The sequence below is a fragment of the Ochotona curzoniae genome, unplaced genomic scaffold (genome assembly GCF_017591425.1).
Source record: "Ochotona curzoniae isolate NIBS_2020 unplaced genomic scaffold, NIBS_Ocur_1.0 scaffold_4506, whole genome shotgun sequence".
NCBI lineage: Eukaryota > Metazoa > Chordata > Mammalia > Lagomorpha > Ochotonidae > Ochotona > Ochotona curzoniae.
This window is the reverse complement of record NW_024467119.1, coordinates 36,975,994-36,998,732: the sequence shown is the minus strand read 5'-3', so window position 1 is coordinate 36,998,732 and position 22,739 is coordinate 36,975,994. Positions and strand designations below refer to the sequence as shown.

Sequence of the window (22,739 nt, the reverse complement as noted above, 5' to 3'; positions counted from 1 at the left end):
AAATTTGCTCAGTTCAAAAACAGTAATTAAGTCATGCTCATTCTTTCATAAGATATTCTTTATATTTTTAATCTATAGGTCCTGGATTTTACAATATGCTAAACAATACTATTCTTGCTAATAGAAAAACATGCTTGAAGCAACCAAAGGAAAGTGCATTTGGTTCTTCTGCTCCTCGGACTTTCTTCTTGGTTCAGAAAGAAGCTTATACTACTCCTGGTCCTCCTGATTATCAGGTAATGAATTAATATCAAAGTAATATTTTTTGAATGCAATATAGAACCCTTCTCTTGTCCATGAAGTTGCATGTCAATTAATATGTTAGGACATTAAATAATTGTAATGGGCAGTATGATGGCTTAATTGGCTTATCTTTCTCCTGCAAACATTGGCATCTGATATGGGCACCAGTTAATGTCTTGGTGGCTCTGGTTCTGATCCAGCTCCCTGATTGTGTCCTGGGAAAACAGTGGAGGATAGTTTAAAGCCTTGGGACTCTGTACCTGTGTGAGAAACCCTCAAGAAGTTCCTGGCTCCTGGCTTCAGCTCAGCTTAGCTCTGGTTGTTGTAGCCATTTGGGGAGTAAACCAGCAGATGGAAGCTCTCTCTCTCTCTTTCTGTAACTCTGCTTTTCCAATAAGAATAAAGAAATATTTATTTAAAAAGTTGTTATAACTGTATAGCATATGGTAAGTAAAGGAGAAGAAATAAATACTTGAGAAATAGCAGAAATAAAAAAAGAGAAGCAAAGTAAATCTCTAGAGGTAACAATGGTAACATTGCAAAACTGTGCCCTAAAATATCTTCAGTAATTAGAATGGTGAATGTCCAAAGATTTAAAACACAAGTGAAGACAGTGAAGACTTCAGAAGAAGCTGGATGGATGATCTTATAGTAGAAAGTTTTATAAGATAAAAACTGGCTCTGTGTGATGTGGGCCATATGACCAAGACCAGTTGGTAAGCACAATGGTTTCAGATTTCAACCCAATGGATATAATAGCTAGATTTGGTTAGTATATTTATAAGATGCATATGTGATTTTAAGATAAGAATAATGATAATGACAAAACAAGTATATAAAGAAAAAGTAGAAAAATATGTTTAGGCACATTGTTGCCTGCCAGGCTGCCAGTCACACCTGCATGTTCACGGTCAGCTGGCATCTGGGAAGCACCATCTTTCTAGAGTGAGCTTTGAGGGGGCTGTTGTGGCACTGTCACTCGTGGCTTTGACTGACAAAGAGAATTTCATGGTCCCCATTGATTTCACCTCTGGCCTGGGGAGCCAGTGAGTATGTGGCTAGCCATTTGACTCCATTTGACTCCATGAGCAGAGGCCATGTTTTGTTCCTTATCTTCAAGGAACCAGATATGATTTGCTTGGGTGAAATAGTGCTGAACTCTGTTCTGTGTCAGGAAACAGTGGACAGTTCTGCCATTGCTGGGGGCTGCCAGGGTTGGATACAGGCAGCTTGTGAAAGTAACCACTGAGTTAAGACCAACCTGTGCTACACTGGGTTCTCATGCACCTGTCCGATCTGACAAGGAGATTCATGGTATTGGATCCTGTGGAGGAGTCAAAGGGCACACTTCAGAGTGGCTCAGTGCTCTGAATGGTGCTCACAGTTAGGTGCCTAAGGTGAACTGGCACAGTGAGCCTGCTCTAAACTGTGAATCAGTTTGGTTCACTAAGGCAGAAAGAAGGGCTTGGTTGCTCAAGGCACTAACTGGTTCCAGCATCCCTTCTCTGCATTAACTGTGGCCAGTGGAGTACTACTGTCTATTTTGTGGCACACTCTGGATTGTTGTCCTTCCCACAAACTGTTAGCCAAACTCCCTGAAACTACCAAGCACACACACACCTGGAACTCAGGTGTAAGTCTTTGGCATTCCACCAGCACCAGATGCAAACACCCAGGAGCAAAGCCTTCAATGAACAAAGCAACACAAAATATAGAATGCATAAGATGGGCAAAAGTTAGTGTAAAAACACAAGATCTATGAACAAGGCAGTATGACTCCCAAAAGAAACACAGTTAATATTATAGGGGAGGTTGATAAAATGCCTGATGAAGAAGTCAAACTCTGAATATTGTAAGCTTACTGAAAAACACAGATAGCACTTATATGAAATGATAAAATCAGTACATATATATTGTTATCTTACAGATCTTCTTTTGTTACTTTCCTCCCATTGGTCCTTTTGGTATGTCTGAAAACTTTATCAGAACTGCTCTCTAATTGATATAAATTTTTTTCCTATTAATTTCACCATTTATTATATTAGATACTAAAACATTTCATGTGCCTATGTATATTCTCTTAAAATATTTTTGATTGCTAGATTTTCTGTATTTCTAAACTTTTATTTTTAGCTTTCTTCTGTCACCAATCTTTGATATTGTTCTTTATCTTTTGTGTTAATTATGCCTGTTTTAAATGTATATATTTTTATTTTTGGCAAAACATATAATATTAAGTTTTCCACTTTAACCATTTTATGTGAATATATAAGTATATTTCAAATATATTATAAATGTTAGTTTTTAGAGCATTCTTGCTGTGTTTTGCTTGAAATATATTAACAATTTATTATTCTTAGTATATGAGATTTAGATTAAAGTAATTATTAATATTATAAGGAGTAAGAAGTATAAAAATGCTTTATTATCAGTAATCTTTTAAAAAAGATTTATTTATTTTTATTATTTTAAAGTCAGATGTACAGAAAGGAGGAGAGACAGAGAGGAAGATCTTCTATCTGTTGATTACTCCCCAAGTGAATCTATGGCTGGAGCTGTGCTGATACAAAGCTAGGAACCTGGAGCCTCTTCTGAGTCTCCCATATGGGTGCAAGGTCCCAAGACCTTGGGCCGCCCTTGACTGCCTTCCCAGACCACAAGCAGGGAGCTGGATGGGAAGCAGGGCTACCGGGATTAGAACCAGCGCCCAGGGTATGCATGGCGAGACTTTAGCTGCTAGGCTACCATGCTGTGCCCTATTATAAGTAATCTTTAGCTTTCCTTGAAGATATTGGGAAAAATAGCACATTGATAATGAGCTTGTTATATGGAGTCAGAGATGTTGAATATATTTCTTGGCTTTCCACTGGTTTGTATAAATTGTTTAAGTTTTTTGTTTCTTGGGTAAGTGATCATAATATCAATATCAAAACATTATTATGAATAATAATGGAATCACATGGAGAAGACTTAGTAGCTACTAGGGAAAAGTGAGAACTCAGTATATTTTGCTATTCTTACTGGCAAAACTATCAGTATGTATAACAATATATATACATGCACCATATTATTATAAATATTTATTGGCTCACTGGTTATTGTGTTTTGTCATCTTGCTTGGCTCCCTGGATGAATCAAATATTTTACTTCATTCTTCTTTATTACCATTTTAGTTGTACCTTCATTTATTATTATTTTAATATTTACCATAAAAGCTATAATGGCATCATTTACTTACTGCTGTTTACTAAAAGCAATTACTTACACTGACCTAGAGCATTGAAACTTCATTTTGCTATCTGTTATGTTTATTTAGTTGTTAAATATTAAATTTTAAAATTTCATTTTAAAATTTTATTTGAAAGGGGTGATAGACCAATTGAGAGAGACACACACACTCAGAGAAAAAGAAAAAAATTCCCATTTATTGCTTTACTCCCTAAAGGCTGCAACAGCTGGAGTTGGATCATAGCAAAACAAGGACACAGTAACTCAAGAATATCTCGTAAATTTTGAGGTCCCTACTCCCATCACAATATCAGAGGGTTAGAAGGGCAGATCTGTTCACCTTACTAGTGAAGTGTTTGGAGGACACTGGAGCTGTGCATCAAGCAGACCTAAGTGCAGCTGGGCAGATCTTGATCTCATTCATCTGATGCTGGTTTTGCAGGTATGCAAATTGTCACAGTGCTGATATCAAGGCAGCTAAAATTTCAGAACCAAGCCTAGAAGGCTAGCAAGACTTGGGTCCAAGAGTTGGTAGACCTACATAGATCCTTGGTGGAAGGGATCCCAGTAAAACCCTAAGGATAATGCTAGAGATGAAGTAGAAATTCCAGGAAGACAAAAGTTCCTACAGCAAGCAATGTCTTTTGGTGAAAGCTTGAGGGAGCAGACACTTGGGCTAAAATCAGAGAAGTAGAGGGATTGTGCTGCCTAAGTCCTGAGGAACCCATCTCCTGCGCTCTTTGTGACCCAGATGCTGAACACAGAGCGTTAGGATTTGATGTTTGTGCTGCTGGGGTCCATATTTACCTGCAGTCAATTGTTTGTAATTTTTATTTCCATGTCTCCTGTGCCCTTTTGGCATGTGCCCCTTGTGCCTATCCCAGCATTGTTTGTTGGAGGTATATAGCATTTTTTTAAAGGCTTGCTTTGAGTCACAGGGATGATTTTGGACTTTTGAATTGGTGTTGGACTCAAAATTCTGTGGCTCTTTGGGATGAAATGAATGCTCTTTTCATTGTGAGATGGATTTGAACCTTTAGGATACCATATTTGAGGGTTAAATGTCATTCCCCTGTTGCAGAAGATCCAAATGTTAAAGTCTTGGTAGTCAGAGGAGGGCTAGTGGGTATTGGGAGATCTTTTGGAGGTAGGGAGTAATGGAAGATCCTCAGGCCGTGGGAGCATGCCCTCAGGAGATAGTTCTTACGAGAAGGCTTGCTGTGAAAGGCTAAGTTTGAGACCAACTACTCTGACTGCTGCTTGGCTCACTATGTGATCCTCCTCTGCATAGCTCTGGCATCTATGACAGAACCCTTGCCAGATCAAAGCTCACATCCTTTGGACTTTGTGGCTCCAAACTGTGGACTAAACACTCTGCTTTCATAAATATACTTTCAGTTATTATAGTGATGAAAGTCTAATGTAAACACATTGGTTACAGTTATTTTTCACATCCTGACACATTACTGCTAATACCTGGTCTGTTATTTTTTTTTTCTCAATATGTGATTAGGCATTCATTTTGGCATGCTCTATACTTATTTTTTTATAAGAACGCCATAAATTGCACCTAAAACTTCTTCTGAATGGTGTTATTTTTCTGCTAGAGAAGCTTTTACTTTTCTCTGTAGATCAGGTAGAAGTTAGAGGAGATCATATTTATTCCAATCATATACTATGCTGATTATTTTACCAATATTTAGTTGGCCTCTAATGGTTTCATTTTTTTTGGTGTGTTTTCCTATTGAAAACAGTGAATTTTATGTGTTTAGGGTTTTGCTTTTTGGCAGGAACTAAACTCCAGTCATTTCAGTCTCTATATTTCAGGTTTTGTTTTTTTTTTTTTTTTGGCTTAGATTTTTATCTCACTCTGCCTTCACCTCTCGGAAACATTTTGATGTGAAACATACCATATGTTTCATGGCACCACAAATGTGAAGTTTTGCCATTCTGGCCCAACATGATGATGATAAGCCAATTGCTCCATTCCTTAATAGCACTCCTCTGCCAGATCCAAGCCCAAATTCTTACTGTGTTGAATTGTCATTAGCAACTTTCCCCAGGGAGAAAGCACCTGTAAACTCACATTTCACTTCTGAGAAATCTTCTCTTCTTCAGAATCTTCACCATCTGGTTGTGTTACCTCACAACACTGTGAGGTCTTTCCAAATGCAATTTGATTATATTTTATCTCTAGTTTTAAAAATTATTCATGGTAGAAATGTGATTTTCTGCAAGCTACCCATTCCCTCCCAAGGCAAAGTTTTCCAATGACTAACACATTTTTTTTTCTTGTATTTTTGTTCAGGGTAGTGACTCTACTTCCAAATGAATAAAAGTTGCACAATGCTTTGGAATTTCCTCCTGTTACACGTGCTCATATAATGTGCCTGCCAATAATATAATTATTATAGCAATTATTTTCAGCTTCAGAAACAAAGAATAAAAGTAATAATGCTGACCCAGATGTTCTGTGTTTGAAAAGGTGTCAATTTTTATAAGATGTGACTTGTTCTGATTCTGAAAATGATAAAAACTACCTATTTTTATTTGAACCACTTGATAGGCATAATATGACAATGAGTACAGAAATGCCAGCTTCAGCATTTAAAATACAGAGGCAATTTCATAGAAACTATATGTTAGGGTAGATTTTTTTAAAATTTTTAGTGAATTGGTGTTACAAACAAAATAAAGATAAATATCTAATACTTACATACATTTCCAAAGTATGAATATGAATTAAAACAATGACATGGGTGAAAGCCATTCTATTACTTTTGCACATGCAGGGAATTTTGAGACTGCTTACAAAGTTTACGTTATTAAATGAATACAAATGAATAAATTATGTGATAAATCAGTGTAGTTATCATAAGGATTAGCTAATTGCTAATTAAATTTTTAGATTATCATTCTCATCCAGCCTATTAATTTATGTCTTCCTTGCATATAAGAAATTAGGAGTGTGAATCATTTTGCTAAGGAAATGTATTCAGAATTGCCACATACTTAAGTTAAATAGTAATTGCTAATTTATTTCTAATTTCATGTATTAAATATAAAGTGTCAACAAATAATTCTGTTTGTTTAAATACCTTGTAGTCATTTATTATGGGGAATGCAGCCAATTAGTTATAAAACAGAAAAGGAGCTGATGTGTGCTTGTGATATTAGAGTCTAGCTAGCAGTTCATTTTCCATATGTTTAAATAATTTATCCAGATTCATTGTTACTACTTAGATTTATATATTTAATTCTTTTTTTCCACTTTACTACCTCTTAAATATTTTTTTACTTCTATTTCTATTTACAAATTTTATTTCTGAGTAGTGTCTATATAGTGTAATGACAAAGCAATATTGCTGAGCTTCAGGCAAACTTATTAAAGAGAATTTGTATTAATAAAATATATAGAATTTAACTCCTCCTCTCTACATGCCTTTTAGACATCAGAAGTTGGTGGAATATCTGAAAAATTACGTAATCTGGCCAACTGGTGTGCTCCCTTCTTGTCAAGAACAGAAAGGTCTTTTAAAATATCAGATATGGTAAGAAACATTTTCTAATCAATGTTACATCTGTATGTAATCTGAAAGATTATTATTATAATAACATGAATATTATTTAGGACCTGAGAGAAGTTTCTGGTACCTTGCTGTTACATTTGAGCTAGCCTGACTTCACTATTTTTGAGGTTTTAAAAAAATTATTGACACTAGACAGAAATCCAAAATTGCTCAATAGACTACTACACAGAATATCCCTGTTAGGATAAATTTTAAAAACCATTTAATTTTCCCAAAATATGCATTTTCATGAAAGTCTTGAACTTGTTGCATGCATGGCTTTCCTTTTTTGGCACTTTCAAATTCCATTTTCACTAAGTTTTGAATAGTTGTGTATACCAAGTTTCTTATATGCTAGCACAGAGTTTATTGACATTATAAAAAGTGACAAGTCATAACTCATTCTCATTTAAAATTGTGGTGGCAAATAAAAAAAGTATAGTAAACTGCATAAGAAAAAAAATTGATAGACCCAATTACTCAGGATGAATCCAGGGAGAGGTGAAAGGTGGGTTATTTTTCTATTTACTTTAGTCTCATATGTAAATGTATATGCATATGTACATATATACATCTATATAATTTTAGCTTTATTTATGACACTATCTTAAAGTAAAAGTAAAATAATACTCATGGTTTAATATATGCATTTGGTGTGACATTATGATGTGTTGGTATCTGGACTGACCTATATTCTGAAAATAATAAAAAATTATATACAAGTACGACCAAAACAGTTTCTTGAGGGACACTCTGACTGGACCACTGAGCTCAGACCCTGGCCACAGGGAGTGATTATCACTTGCTCAGAGGTTCAGTGGTCAACTAAAGCAGGTCCACTTTGGGCTGTAGCTTTGCTAGAGAAACTGTTTCCTGATACTACTGACTGGGACTGCCCTTGGTACAGGGCAGTTGAGTAATGTTCTTCTATGGTCATGTCAGAGACACAAGAGCCTTGCTGTGACAAAGAGAATAGAGAAATTTCAGAATTAAGAAAATCTGTTGCAATGAAGATTTGGAAGATAGGAATGATAGAGAAGCATAGAAGAGCAAAGGAATTGGGAGCTGAGTGTGGAGCTGTTTCATGTCTTCCCACATTGTGGGTAAGCCCTGGAAGATTGAGGATTGGGTAGTAGCAGCAGGATAATTAGAAATGTAGGTTTAAATACATAGGATTGGTTAAACAGGAGCTTCATTTCTTACTTGAGAATCTGTGAGATTGTTAGAATGAAACCCTTTCCATCACCTATAATTCTAGCATCCACAGTCAAAAATGCTGTAATGGAATATTTAAGCCGAGAAGGTCTAAATCAGGCTAGTCAGAAGACAGAAATGTACTAATTATTTTGAGATATTATTTAAGGAATTTTGCATATTAGAGAACTGAAAAGTCAAAAAGGAAAAACTGAGGTATCATGGAGGAAGTGATACAGGACTTGCCACTATTCCAGACCCTAAGAAACAGAAGAAATAGATTAGAATGATGACAACTTTAAAGCTTGAGAGCTCTTACAAAGTTGGATTCAGAATTCAGAATATTCAGGTGTCACAGATCAGCTGGTAACAGTGTGTCTGGAGCTCAGAATATAGATCACTGGGCCTGTGATAGAGATCACTGGGATCCAGATAGCAAAAACATTGAGAGAAGCATTTCTTCTATTTTTTAATTATTTATTTTTATTTTTAATTTTGTTTACATAGTTGATAAGGGTGGAAGGATCAAGAGTTAGAGAAAAGTGGTTGAGACTATTGTTTCCAAATTTTCTTTCTCTTTTTCCTGTATCTGGGGAAAGAGGGGCGAGAAGTGCAGAAACTGCACTCAGCCTCCTAACTGCCTTAGTACCCTGGGATGGAGAACAGCCACCTGATGTCATCCCAGGGTTCCTGATGTGGAGCATGCTCCAAGGATTCTGCTTGAGTGGTTTAGATAGTTCTGAAATGCTGTCAGTCTCACCGATCCAGCTATGAGGAAATCCTTCTAAGTTCCATTGGCTGACATAGTCTACCTTAGTCTCCATTTGCCCAAGTATTTGCTGTCAACGCTTGGCTGGGGTAGTTTTCCAAGTTGTTCTGCCCTCCTTCCTGTGCTATAGTACCAGGTATCCTCTGCAGGCTCCAGTGGACTGCCATATCCTCCATGTGCATTTGGGTATGCTATCTATAGCTCCATCTTAGCCACTGAGAAGGTCTAGTTCTGCTGCATGCACTCTATGGTCAGATCACAGATCCTGCAGTTCTCTCAGTAGTTAGAGTTCTGAGTCCAGCAGTTCAGTTGGGGGATTCCCCGAGGAACCTTGTCAGAAGTGATCCCAGACCTGACTATTGTGTATGCTGGCCAGGACAGGGTTTGGCTCAAAATGTTACCCAAATCAGTCAATGCACACATTGGGATAGTTGCAATGTTTGGTCAGTCCTGTCTTCAGCCCCATCTCTTACACAATCCAATGGATGCTGTGGCCCAGACCAAACCGGCCTACTGTATACTCAGACGTCATATGTACCAATGAGAACTGTAGCCTAGTTGGAGAGATATCCAATAACCTCCACCAGACTTGCCCCTAGCATTGGTTCCCAGGTTTGCCAGTGTGTGCAACGGAGTGGTCCAGTCTGTCCTACATCCCATTCAGCTATCATACACATCAGTAGGCATTGGAGTTTAAGTCAACCCAACTGACCCCACTATCCAGCTCACACTCATGCCAGTGGGTACCACTGCTTATCTAGCCAGGGCCTCTTCTAGCCCTGGTTTTCAAGCTTATCAGTGAGAGTTGCACCCATCAGAGAGGTGCCTACAGTTTTACTACTGGACCCACTCCCAGTTCTGGATCTTGATAGGATTGTTCCTAGCTCCAGCACTTGCCAGCTGAATCTGTGGCAAAGCCCAATCAGCCTGTTCTTACTCTGGCTTATGCATGAACCAGTTGGATACAGTTAGTTAGCCTTGCTGGCTTCTCCACTAACCCAGTTTACATGCAGGCCAACAGATACTGTAGCCTGGCCTAGCATGGTCTTCCACTAGTATCAGTTCTCACACTCACCAGTGTGAGCAGTGACCAAGCAGGAAGCCTGTGCTATACCCCTACTGGGCTTGCATCCCTCTCCCAGGGTCTCCCATGTGCTGAAGGGTGCTGTGGCCCAGTCTGGCGTGGCCTCCCTCACCTTGGCATTGGCTGGAGGGTGCTGCCCCCAGTTCTAGCTCATGCTGATAGATTCTACAGCCTAGCCCAGCTCAGTCAGCCCCCAGTCTTGGCCCTAATGTGAACTTGTTGGTGTTATGGCCTGACCCGGTCAGTCCTGCACCCCGACATGGTTCTCAGATCTGTTTTGAACTGACTTAGCCTGGTCCATTCCCAGACGTGAACCACATGTATGCTGTTGGGTATTGTAACCTTGGTTCTTATGCTCACCTCCAAGGACTGTGTCATGACAGAGGAGTTCCCCCCACTCCTTTATCAGGTCTCCTTTCAATGGCAGATCATGGGCACACCAGTGGATCATTGGCTCTGACTGACTTAGTCTACCTCCTTTCCTGGCAGGAACAGTAGCCTTGCCCAATCAGCACACACCTATTCCATGTCTTACTGTTGGGTGTTACAGCCTAACCACACCTGGTCCATGCCCAGATACAGCTCACACGTGCTTCACCAGGGGCAGAGATGTAGCCCAACCTGTCTTACGCCTACCTGGCTCTTGTGAGCACCAATGGGTGCTGGAGCTTAGCCCAGTCTGGTGCACCAAGACCCAGTCCCTATCAATGCCAAGGGACATGGCTGTCATGTCCAGCCCAGGTCACTGCACCCATTCTGGCTATTGCACTCACCACTGGGAACCACATCCTAGCTGGGTTGCCTCCTACATCCTCAACCAGGCCAATTCCCAACCTAGAACTTGGGTATGCCAGTGGTTGCACTGACATAGCTCCTCACCTGTCTTGGCCTTTGCTATCAGGTGCCGCAGCCTGGCCTGTCCTGGCTTGCCCCCTGTCTTAACCCTTGCTGGTGGTTCCTGCAGCTTAGCCCTGCAAATCTGTTCCATCCCTGGCTCTAGCAAACCAGTAGGTATGATAGCCTTGTCTGACATGGTTCACACTTTATGCTGGCTTCTGCCCTTGCCACTGTGCTAAGGTTTGGCCCAGCCTTGCATTGCATGCCTGCTCCAGGCAAAACCAACCCACACACTTGCTGACGGGTGGAACTACCTTGCCCATCCTGACCAATACCCAGGCTTGAATCACATGCTCATCAATGGGAGATGTGGCCCTTCAGGGAAGTTTTTCAAGTTCCTTCATCAGACCCACTCCAAGACTCAGATCTCATATGTGCCAGTGGGTGCTAGGCCCTTACCTGTCATAGTCTACCCCCTCTCTCCCAGCCTGTGAATGAGCTGGTGAAAGTTGTGACTTGGTCTGCTCCACACCCTATTCTTAGGTGTGCCTGCACATGCTGCAGCCTGGACCAACCCAGCCTGTATCCAGCGCCAATATTCATAAGTGTTGGAAGGTTCCATGGTAATGCCTAGCTCAACTTGTCAACAGCCCCCAGCTCTTGAGCAAATCAGCAGAAATTGCCATTCCATGGGGTGGGGCCACATATCCCCTACAGTATATGCCCCTAGACCCGATTCTGCTGCATGCTGGTTAGTGTCGTGCCCCAGCCTAATATTACCAGTTCACTGTTCTGACTCTCACTGGTGGGCACTATGAACTCACCCTGAAGGTAAGTCCCCAGCCCTAACTTTAGTGTATGCCAGTGAGTGATGGTTATTGGTGGTTGATGCTAACCAGCTCAGATCAGGCCTCCCAAGTGGGCTGGTGCATTGGTCTGACCCTTAAAGGTCCTTCAGTCCCGCCTCAAAACTGCTTGGTCTCAGCCCCCTCACTTATCTGCAAGTACAGTGGCCTTGTCATTTGAAACCCCCCAGAAATTGTTCCTCTCCTGCAACATACTCCCTCAGTGGTTCTTCCTCACACACGTTTCCTTACCCCCTTCCCTGAGCAATCTGCCCTCCATCATCTAATATAGTATAAGATATCCTCTATAGGCTCCAGGGACTGCCATATCTTCTATGTGCATGTGGGTATGCCTCCATCTAAGCCACTGAGGAGGCTCAGATTTGCAAGAACAATAGCTTTGTCAATTCAAGTCACTCAGGTCGTTCTTCACCTGGATGTGAGCCACCAGGTCTCTGCACACCCCAGCCTGTGCCTTCTCCCAGGCTCCCTGAAAGTCCATACCCTTAAGTCCCCATGAGAGCACAACCACATGGTCTGTGGGTTTTGCATGGTGCCCCTGGCTACCAGACCTTGGCTGTGACCTGCCCCTTCTGCAGCTCACAGGCCCGGTTGTCTTGCTTTTTGTTTTGTTTTAAAGCTTTGTCTTTATTGGAAAGACACATTTATAGAGAGAAGGATACAGAAATATGTTCCATCTGCTGGTTAACTCACCAAATGTCTGCAATGGCTAGGAGCTGAGGTGATCCAAAGCCAGGAGCCAGGAGCCAGGAGCTTCTTCCAGGTCTCCCAATTGGGTACAGGGTCTCAATGGTTTGGGCTATACTCCACTGCGTTCCCAGGCTATAAGCAGGGAGCTGGATGGGAAGTGGGGAAGCTGGGACTTAAATTGGTGCCCGTATGGGATCCTGGTAGTTAGAAGGGAGGATTAGCCAATTGAGCCATCATGCTGGGCCCAAGAAAAGCATTTCTTTGGAACCATTCCTATTAGTCAAAGTTAATCTGACCCCAAACTATTTTCTTTTATATTCATGTTTTTCTTTCCTTAAAACTTCCCTGGCATATTGATAGCAGTATTCTCACACTAATAAATAGTTTTAGGGTTTGTTTTTTGGTTGGTTAGTTTATTGGTATCCTATTATACATATATAGTGCTGGAGGAGACCATATGGTAATAAGGCTTCCTGCTGTAGGTACATCAAGATAAGGAAAGGATTTTAAGTAAACAATTTCTGACACACTGAAAAGTGAATTGATTGTAACACTTACGTTCTTCCTGAAGTTTCATTACCTTTTAAAGTATCTGTAAATTTTTAGTTGATTGTCTTCTTTCACTAATTCAGCAAGTGGGTTTGACAAGCAAATTGCAAGCCTAAGTGCTGCTGGTTGCCATCTTTAAGGCGCAGAAAGGAGTGAAAGCAGCCGCCGGGCAAGGTGTGGTTAATGAAGCTGATTCTGGTAGTCTGGTTTCTGATTGAGGGATGGTGCCTGTCAGTGCCTATGTAGGTTATGAAAAGAACATAGATTTGTAGGACAAAAATTTAATTCGTTTTGCTTGCTCTTATCCCAGAAGTAAATACTAGATTAATGAAAAGGTTTTTTTTTTTCTTACCATTTGGCTGATAAATATTTTGTGCTTTCATGCAATTTTGAGAATGAAATCTATCTTGTGAAAATTCCATGTAAATTACAAATGAACAATTGTAAAATACTCATAATAGTTTTACATAATGATGTCATTTTGTATAATGACATTCTACATAATCACTGAAGCTAAAACTATGCTATATTTATGGCATCCATCCCAATCTTATTCTTCCATTTTATATTACCAATTATTTGTAGTATATGTGGGGATAAAAAAGGGACAGTATATGAAAATGATATGGAGGTAATAAATCAAAACATTTACATCATCTAATGTTCTGGATGCCAATGTGACTGTCACTTCCACATGTGGTGTAAGATAGTATTGTCATTAATGAAACTTCTTTATAATAAGTGTGTGACTAAGAAACCATGACATTTAGAAATTTACTTCAGATTTTTAACTAACTTCCTTAAGATGAACTTATTCATGATACGCAGACTTTGTTTTACTACATTTAAACATGAATGGATTTATATTTCTCACCTCAACTGATTAAGAAATCTTGTTTTCAAGGCTGAATTCATGCACAGAAACCTAATGTCAGTGACATGGCTAACACAGTCAGGGTATGATGAGTTGAGAACCTGAATGTATTGCTCATTTGACCAACATTATAAACAGAAGTATGTACTAATGCCCATCTGTATGAAGATTTTAGAGGCAGACACTAGTTCCATTGTACAAACAAGCCATTTAGGAAAAAAAGCATTTTTTTTATCATATAAATTTATAGTATTTTTACTAAGTCATAAATTAATATTGCCAATACAAGTTCAGAGAGAGCAAGTGTTTGGAACAGGTTCACATAATTGAAATGGTATAAGGAGAAGAATCAAATAACATTGATATATAGAGAAAAAAAGAGGAAAGGAAAAAGGACATAAATGTGAGGAAGATGAAGAGGAGAAATAAGAAGATAGTCTTATGATACAAAGAAAAAAGTTAAAAATTTAAAGATCATTTTGCTTTTACATATTTATGGAGTGCTATATGATAATTTGGTACATTTATGCAATGTGTGATAACAAATCATGTTAGTATTTCTAGCTCCTTAAACAATAAAAGTTTTTGGACTACCAATTGTACTTCCTCATGAAGTGCTTGGTAACATGGCAATGAATGTAGACATTGTATTTATGAAATCTGATTAACTTTGATTGCATTTATCATAAATTTGGAGCTCTTGTATTTGCTAATGAAAAATATAATAGGTAGTTGTAAACTACAGTCATCCCATTGTGTTGTGGACCACTGGAACTTGTTTCTTCTATCTGATTATGTTGTAGTATTTGTTACTGCTCTCATTATCTTCTCTCCTATCCTTTGTAAGTTGTAGAAATTACCACTATATCTCCAGATTTTTTTTTATCTATTTTGGTTTAATTTTTATTTAGGTGAGGGTAACTAATTTTTAGTTAGGGTGAGAGATGTGGAAGGAGATCCATATATGGATTGTTTGCTTTTCAGCATTGTTTGTAGAATCACTTAGGCTTAGGTATGTGGTTTTTATTTCTGAAGGCTCCATTGTGTTCCATTATCTGAGTTATTCCAACACCACACTGTTTCCTTCACTCTAGCTAGGTTGCAGTCTTGAGGTTAAGTATGATAATAGTATAGCTTTTGTACTTTTTTTTTTCAAGATTCTTTGGCTAATTGGGGGGTGCTTCATTTCTTCCACTTGAATTTTAGCATTATATTTCTATGTTTGTAAAAAGTATTGATATTTTCTTAGAAAATCTGTTGAAACTGAAATATTTGAGTTATTTCTTTAACATCATGAGTTGTTTCAAATTATGAATATTAGAAGTCTTTCCAGTTTTTGTCATCTTCAATTTCTTTTTTTGTGTTTTGTGATTTTAAACATAAAGGTATTTCACACCCTTAAATAAATTTATTCCTAGGTGTTCTTTTTGCTGGTGACTGTTATACATGGGATCACATTCATTATTTTTTGTCAGTAAATTTGTTTTGGTGTATAAATCTGTTACTGATTTTTGCATATTGATTTAAAATTCTACAGTCTTACAGGGTTTACTTCTCAGTGGGAGAGGAAAGGGGCTGTGTATTCCATGCTTTAAAGAGCAAGTGCCTCTTCTGGGCATAGATGCCCCTTCTGTCCTAAACCACCTTTTCCTATGTGTACTGGTTTGTGGTATCATAATTACACTACTTGCCCTATTGGATTTATGGTTTTTGAGGCTCTTTTTTTTTTTTGCTAGCATGCTGATGTGTCTGTGGAGGCTCAAGATTGGGGATATGTAGGGACTTTTGTAGTGCAATATGAAATCTAACATCTGTCCTTTTCTTTTTTTCTTTCATTTTTAATTAATTAATTAATGAATTTTGAAAAGCAGAGTTACAGAACATCAGATTGACAGAGAAAGAGAGAGAGAGAGAGAAAAGGAGAACTCCCCCACCTACTGGTTCATTAGCTAAATATCACAATGGCTGCAGCTGAACCAATCCAAAGCCAGGAGCAAAGAGATTTTTCCGGGTCTGTCATGTGAGTGCAGGGTCCCAAAGTCTTGGGACATCCTCTGATGTTTTCCCAGGCCATTTGCAGGGATCTGGATCAAAAGTGGAGCTGCCAAGACACCATATAGGATGCCATAGTGCTGTCCCTTTTAAGGCAAATTTTTATAAACTCTTAAGTAACCCTTCAGGTACATGGATTTCTTTTTTAATATGTACTTATTTTATTATTATCATCATTTTATGATACAGATCCATAGGTCCTGGGATTTCCCTTACCGCCTTCCCAAGTTCCCTTCCACCCCCTACAGAGTTCCCCTATATTATTACTATTGTATAGTTATTCACAAACAGTCATATGTCCATCATTGCAGACATAGACGATAGCAAAGAGTCCAGCATCCTATTGTCAAGATATAGGTAACAGTTTCATTGGGAGTCCACATTTGATCTGGAAGTAGAAATGCATACTGCATTATATCTTCACATCTGGATATGATAGTCTCCATTACACAGTTACTATACATCCTCTTAAATGAAAAGCCGCAATACAAAATCAACAACAGAGAGAAAAGAAGAAATTATAACTTTTGAAAAGATTTCTTTATTTTTACTAGAAAGTCAGATTTATGGAGAGTAAGAGAGGTAGAGGGAAAGATCTTCTCTTCTCTGGCTCACTCCCTAAATGGCCATAACAACCAGAGCTGAGCCAATCCTAAGGAAGGAGCCAGGAGCCAGGAGCCAGGAGCCAGGAGCCAGGAGCTTCTTCCAGGCTTCCCACATGGCTGCAGGGACCCCAGGCTTTGGGCCATGCTCTAATGCTTTTTCGGGCTACAAACAGGGATCTGGAAGGGAAATGGAGCAACCAGGACAGAAATTGATGCCTATATGAGATGCTTGTGCTTGCAGGTGGTGGATTAGACAATTAACTATCACGTCAGCCCATAGTTAAGTCTTTTTTAAGATGGCACTCTACAGCTGAAGCCTTTACTCTGAGCGGATTGTGAGGGACTTACCTGATGTGAGTTGCATTTCTGTGGCTATTCCAGGTAACTGTGCTTACTGGGCTCTGGGATCTTGACAACTGGGGATCTGTTCCAGAGTGAGGATTGGTAGAACCTGGTCTCTGAGAAGATGGGGTTATTTTGGATCTCTCTCTCTCTCTCTCTTTTTCTCTCTTTCTCTTTTTTTTCTTTGCTCCTGCAATTGGGCTTCTGGTAAGGGGGCCTAAGGATGCTCTTTCCAGTTTGTTTTCTCTGTGCCATTAGCCTAGATCTATGTCTCCTGTATGGTTCCTTTATCCCTCTTGTGGAAATTTCCCTTTGGAACATAACTATTTCTCTGTTGATTCTTTTCTGAAGAGAAGGAGGAAATTGTTGAATATCTTTGAGTGACTTTCATGTTGAGGCTTCTAGTGGATACAAAGCAACACTGGAAAAATAATTGAAGCAGCATTACACAGGAAATACTGCCAATGGATTCAGAAAAATCAGCTTGAGAAGGAATTGATGCTTTTGGAAAGAAAAAGTGGATTTCTTCCTCTTTATAACAGCCTTGCATATACTCTCCAGCATCTACAGTTGGTAGAGCCCAACAGGGAGCACTCTGGCAGCTTGTAGTTTTCCTGGTTGGGAGCTGAGAGACAGCGTTTCATAAAAATCTGGTGTATTTCACCACTTTGACTACTCAGAACACACATAGCTACACATGTTTAAACTTGTACTTAGCACTCTGAAACCTTTTTTCTGCCTAATGAGATGCAACCATCCTCTGAGTAAATAAAGCGTTATCATTCTATCCAAAATGAAGAGACGCTTTTCAGCATTTTCTTTATCTCTAGTCAAATTTCGTTACAGATCATTTACATGTTACATATATTTAATTTGTTATTGATACCTACCTTCTATAATCTTAATATTTTTGTATTGCTATAACAAATTACCAAGGATGGGAAATTTATAAACAACAGAGAGGTATTTCTTACAGTTCTGGAGCCTGGCAATTGAGAGGCCTAAAACTGGTGAGGGATTTCTTGCTGTGACATCCCATGTTGCAAGATAGGACAAGAGGTCACGCTTAAGAGGGAAGGGAGGCAAACTAATTTTTTAACTATCAAGATAACTAATCTATGTGTGACATAACATCATTAGTCCAGTCATGAGGAATGAGCCCATATGACCTAAATATCTCTTCAAGGTTTTACCTTTCAGCGTGTTATATTAGAGATTAAGTTTATAACACATGAATTTGGGCATGGGACACTCATTTAAATCATAGCATGTACTTTTTGTTTTTGTTCTCTGTTGTTACTAAGGTCTACTTTGGAATTCTGGGTAGTCCTGGACAAGGAGACTAGAGGGGTTTGCCAGAGAGCCTTGGGTTTGGGACCCGGCTGCTTCCCTGGTGCAGGTTTCAGCCACAAGTATAGCTGTTGACATTATACTCTTTTTGCACCACTGGAAAAATATCTCCTTTCACTCTGTGCTTTGCTGGACTTATGTGTTGGGCCTAGGTGAGAAGTAATGCAGAAAACATGGAATTTCTCTTTCTGTCCCTTTTCATGTATTCTTCAATTGTGCTGTACCCAGGTGTGTAATCCCTCACCTTTACGCTTGTTTGAGGTTTTTGGATATGGATAGTTATTCAGCACTTTATATCTCTGAAGTAAATCCTGTCATCTTGGTGATACCACTGTTTTTTGTTAATTTCTTATGAAATGTTTAGAAATTTAAAGGAGGAGAGGAGGAATAAGGAAAATGTTTAACAGATACACATACCAAGTCAGATACACACGGAAACAACTGCCACAGGCCTCCAGTGTTAACTGGTCAGTCCATAGCTCTGATGTCTGCCTTCCCTCATCTATAAGCCTCTTTGTTTGCTCTCAGCCAGGAAAGCAGCCTTCAGGGTTCTTGATGTGCTGGGGTGACTAAAACCTTCATCTCTGAATACTCTGTGATCTTGCTTTTCTTCATTTGGTTAAGATGTTTTGTTAATTCTTAACACAGAAAGAAAAGTAATGAGAGGAATTTCAGCACTGACAGAGTTCCTCTTGCTCCCATTGTGTAGCTTCAACCCAACTTCAGTTTGTTACTTATGATAAATCAGATTTCTGTAAGGTAACTTGTATTTTGAGTCAATGGCAGAAGTAGGCCCTAATACTAACTGGTAACTTCTACTTTTGATTAGCTAGGCTGCATTGTGAGAGCATTCCTTCCTTGACAATAATGATTTCTCATTAAGAAGATTTCATAGTTGTAGAATTCTTGTGTTTTGTTAGGTGAAACAAGGAGAAGAGCTACTCGAACTTCTTATTCTTGGTTTCTGACCTTCTGAATTCTGGATACATGAAAGCAGCACACATTAGGTTCAGATTCAAAGCATTTATTTAATCCTATGATTTAAAACTCTGTCCTCTGAAGTTGTTGTCTACCATTTGACACTATTATTGGATTTTCAGTAGGCCCATCTGTCCTTTCAGGGCAGCTGCTTTAATTGATTAGGGTATGTTAGACCTAATGAATTCTGTGGACATGAGCCCACTGCTGCATTTCTTGTGCTGATAAATGAATTCCTGATCAGAAATAATGTTATCTAGAATAACCTGCCAGTAATTACGACATTTTCTAGAGTCCCTGAAGAATGATATTGGCAAAAGAATTATAGGCAGGGAAAGCGAATGTCCTTTATTGTAATGATCTTTCATTGGTTTTGGATTCAAGGTTATGCTGGGGTCTTAAAGGAAAGCTAGTGGATTTTTTTTTCCTACTCAATTCACTGGCACTGTTTTACTTATTGTTGCAAACCCAAGGTTTTCAATCTAAATATTTATCTCCTGGATCTTAGAATTTTGTTTGTGGGAGTTTTTTGTTTTGTTTTTTAGCAGATCTGATTCTCTTAATAAGCATTGGACTATGTAAACTTCATGTGTCTACTTTTATCAGTATAATTTTTTAGAAATGTGTCATTTTTTTCAAATTGCAAATGTATTTACTTAAGGTTAGTTAGAACATTTTTTTCATGTTATATCTGTAAATCCTGTCATTCTGTCTGTTTCCTCTGATATTTGTAGTTTGCATTTTCTTTCTCTTTCTGAGATAAATCTTGGCAGAGGTTTGTCAATATTTATAATCATTTTTCAAGTAAAACTTTGACTTTGTTGCTGTTCTTTATTCTTTGCTTTCTGTTTCACTGATTATAATTCTTTATATCTCACTTCTCCTCCTTAGTTTGATTTGTTCTCTTTCTAGTTTCTGAAAGGGAAGCCTAAACCAATTTCAGCTTATTTTTGATGATATGTATTTTTGAAGTGAAACTTTCCTCCTTGTTCTTTTTAAACTCTATTTGATGTATTTTAAAACACTTTTGGACTTTTTTTTTGAACTTGCTTGATCTATTTTGAAATATGTTAAGTTCCTTGAAGATTTTCTGATTATTTGTTATTGATTTCAAGCTCATTTTCATAATAAGCGTATTTCCATAAAATGTTTCCAATGTATTAAATCACTTAAAGGTTTTCTATGTTTGCCAGAATAGGATCAGTTTTTGTGTATGTAAAATTCATGACACATTATCACTTAGGCATATCTTCATCTATTTTGAGACTGATTTTTATGAAGTAATATGTGAGTTTTTACTTTTAATAGGAAGGTTATTTTTGACAGGAGAATGAGTAATATGGAGTTTAATATTGTTTTAAGTTTTTCATGAATATAATTATTCAATATTCTTTGTTTCAATTTCAATCACAGTGACACATATTATTTAGGAACTTTGCCATGAGATTGATTCTTACCTTCTTTATGTTTGCAGGTTTTGATTTTAGTCAGATTTTTCTTTTGTGAGTCTATGCTAACTTTCCTGAAATTGTTCTTCTGACTCCTTTCTTGGCCTAGAACTTTATTTTCCTAGTGAATGTGCACTCCCTCTCTGCTTCCTTGATGTTGGATCATTGTGATTGTTCCTTTGTATGGTCATGGTGAGCCACTGTTACCACATCCCTAATTTGGCTTGAGAGCATCCTCTGATGAATAGTGCTTTTCTTCAAAGGAACTTCTATGAACATAGATGAGCATCAATTTAACTTGAGATAAGACTTTGGTTTTAAATAAATTATACCTTGAAAACTCTGCATAAATCTTCTTTCTTATATGTACTAAGCATTATCTATATCATGTTCAGATAAATCTGAAATTTGAGTATCTTGTATGTATACATCTATATTTCATAACTTATATATTTTGGAAATTTGTTCAAAAAACACATATTTGATTTGAGTTAAATATTCTCAAGATTTGTAATTTTAATTTTAGGTTATTTCTAGTTAAAATAAACACTGAAAATTGGAAACTAAAAATTATATGATTGCAAATGTTAAAACTTTTCTTTCACTTGCTCATTTGAATTTTCTTGTTAAATGTGTGCACTTAAATTTCAAATTTACCATTAGATTTATATGAAACATTTTGGAGTTTATGAATGCACTAGGAAGTTTTAACATTCTAATTCATTTATTCTATCTGATTTTCATTATATTTAGTAACATGATTAAGTTCTTCTATGTAATGATATGTTTTATTATTCTAAAATGTTTATGTTCCAATATTAATAATCTCTGGGAATAAGGCCAGATTTGGAATTATGTATCACCATGCCTGTAATCATTTTTTAAAGCATCTATTGATTTTTATTGCAAAGTCAGATATATATAGAGGAGGAGAGACAGAGAAGAAGATTTCCCGTTCCATGATTTACTTCCCAGGTGAGGCAATGGCCAGAGCTGTATTGATGCAAAACCAGGAGCCAGGAACTTCCTTCAGTTTCCCAAACAGGTGCAGGGTCCCAAAGCCCTGGGCCATCCTCGACTGCTTTCCCAGGCCACAAGCAGGGGGCTGGATGGGAAGTGGGACTGCTGGGGTTAGAACCAGCATCCATGTGGGATCCCGGTGTGTTCAAGGCGAGGACTTTAGCTGCTAGGCCACTGCGCCACGCCATATGCATTGTAATCTTAATCAAGAATTTGAAACTAGCATGATACTCCAAAATGGTAGGAAAAGTTGTGTGAGTTAAGGATTCTGTAGGTCATTATGTCTATAATTCACCTCTTTCTTAGACTACAGATATCTGCCTGACATCTCTACTTGGATTTCTAATTTTAATGCACTCCAAACCGGAAGTCATAACATCTCACTTCTTATAACTTCTTCATTGTCCTCATCGTCCCAAAACAACAACAATAACAATGACAACAACAACAAAATACTTAACTATCATAAAATACAGCTCAAATGATAGGTTTAAGTAGAGAAAGTTTTTGAAGAAGGTAAACATTAAAGTAATTGTTATGGTTAATGCAGACAAGTATCCCTAATTTGAAAACCCAGGGTATAAAATGCTCTAAAGTTCAGAACATTTTTAGGTATTGACATCAAATCTGTAGCTGATCTGATGTGCTGGGCTGGTGTTAATACACAGCTGCACTGTGCTGGGGTTGTGATTCAGCAAATAAAGCTGCCATCCATGTGGCTGGCATTCCATGTGGATGGCAGTTCATTACTTGGCTGTTTGATTTCTGACCCAGCTCCCTCTTAATGCTCCTGGGAAGACAGCAGAGTATGGCCTAAGAAATTGCAGCCAGGTCATGTATGTGGGAGATCCAGATAAAGATCCTGGCTACAGGCTCCTGGATGTGACTATATGAGAAGTGAATCAACAGATAAAAGATCTTTCTCTCTCTGTTTTCACTTTGCCTCTGACCCATCTTGTTAGTTTTTGAGTACAGGTAGACTGAAAATATTGAATAAAGTTTCTTTCGGGTTATGCTATATAATATGCTATATTCATTCAG

General features: G+C 38.2%; 1 protein-coding gene across 1 annotated transcript in view; it reads left to right on the top strand.

The window, feature by feature from the left end:
* STPG2 (sperm tail PG-rich repeat containing 2) overlaps positions 1 to 22,739 on the top strand; it is a 389,260-nt gene that overhangs the window by 98,661 nt on the left and 267,860 nt on the right. Inside the window, exons 7-8 of the mRNA XM_040967274.1 lie at positions 79 to 236; positions 6,921 to 7,022. Coding sequence (XP_040823208.1) covers positions 79 to 236; positions 6,921 to 7,022 — 260 coding nt within the window. The remainder of the gene's footprint in view (positions 1 to 78; positions 237 to 6,920; positions 7,023 to 22,739) is intronic.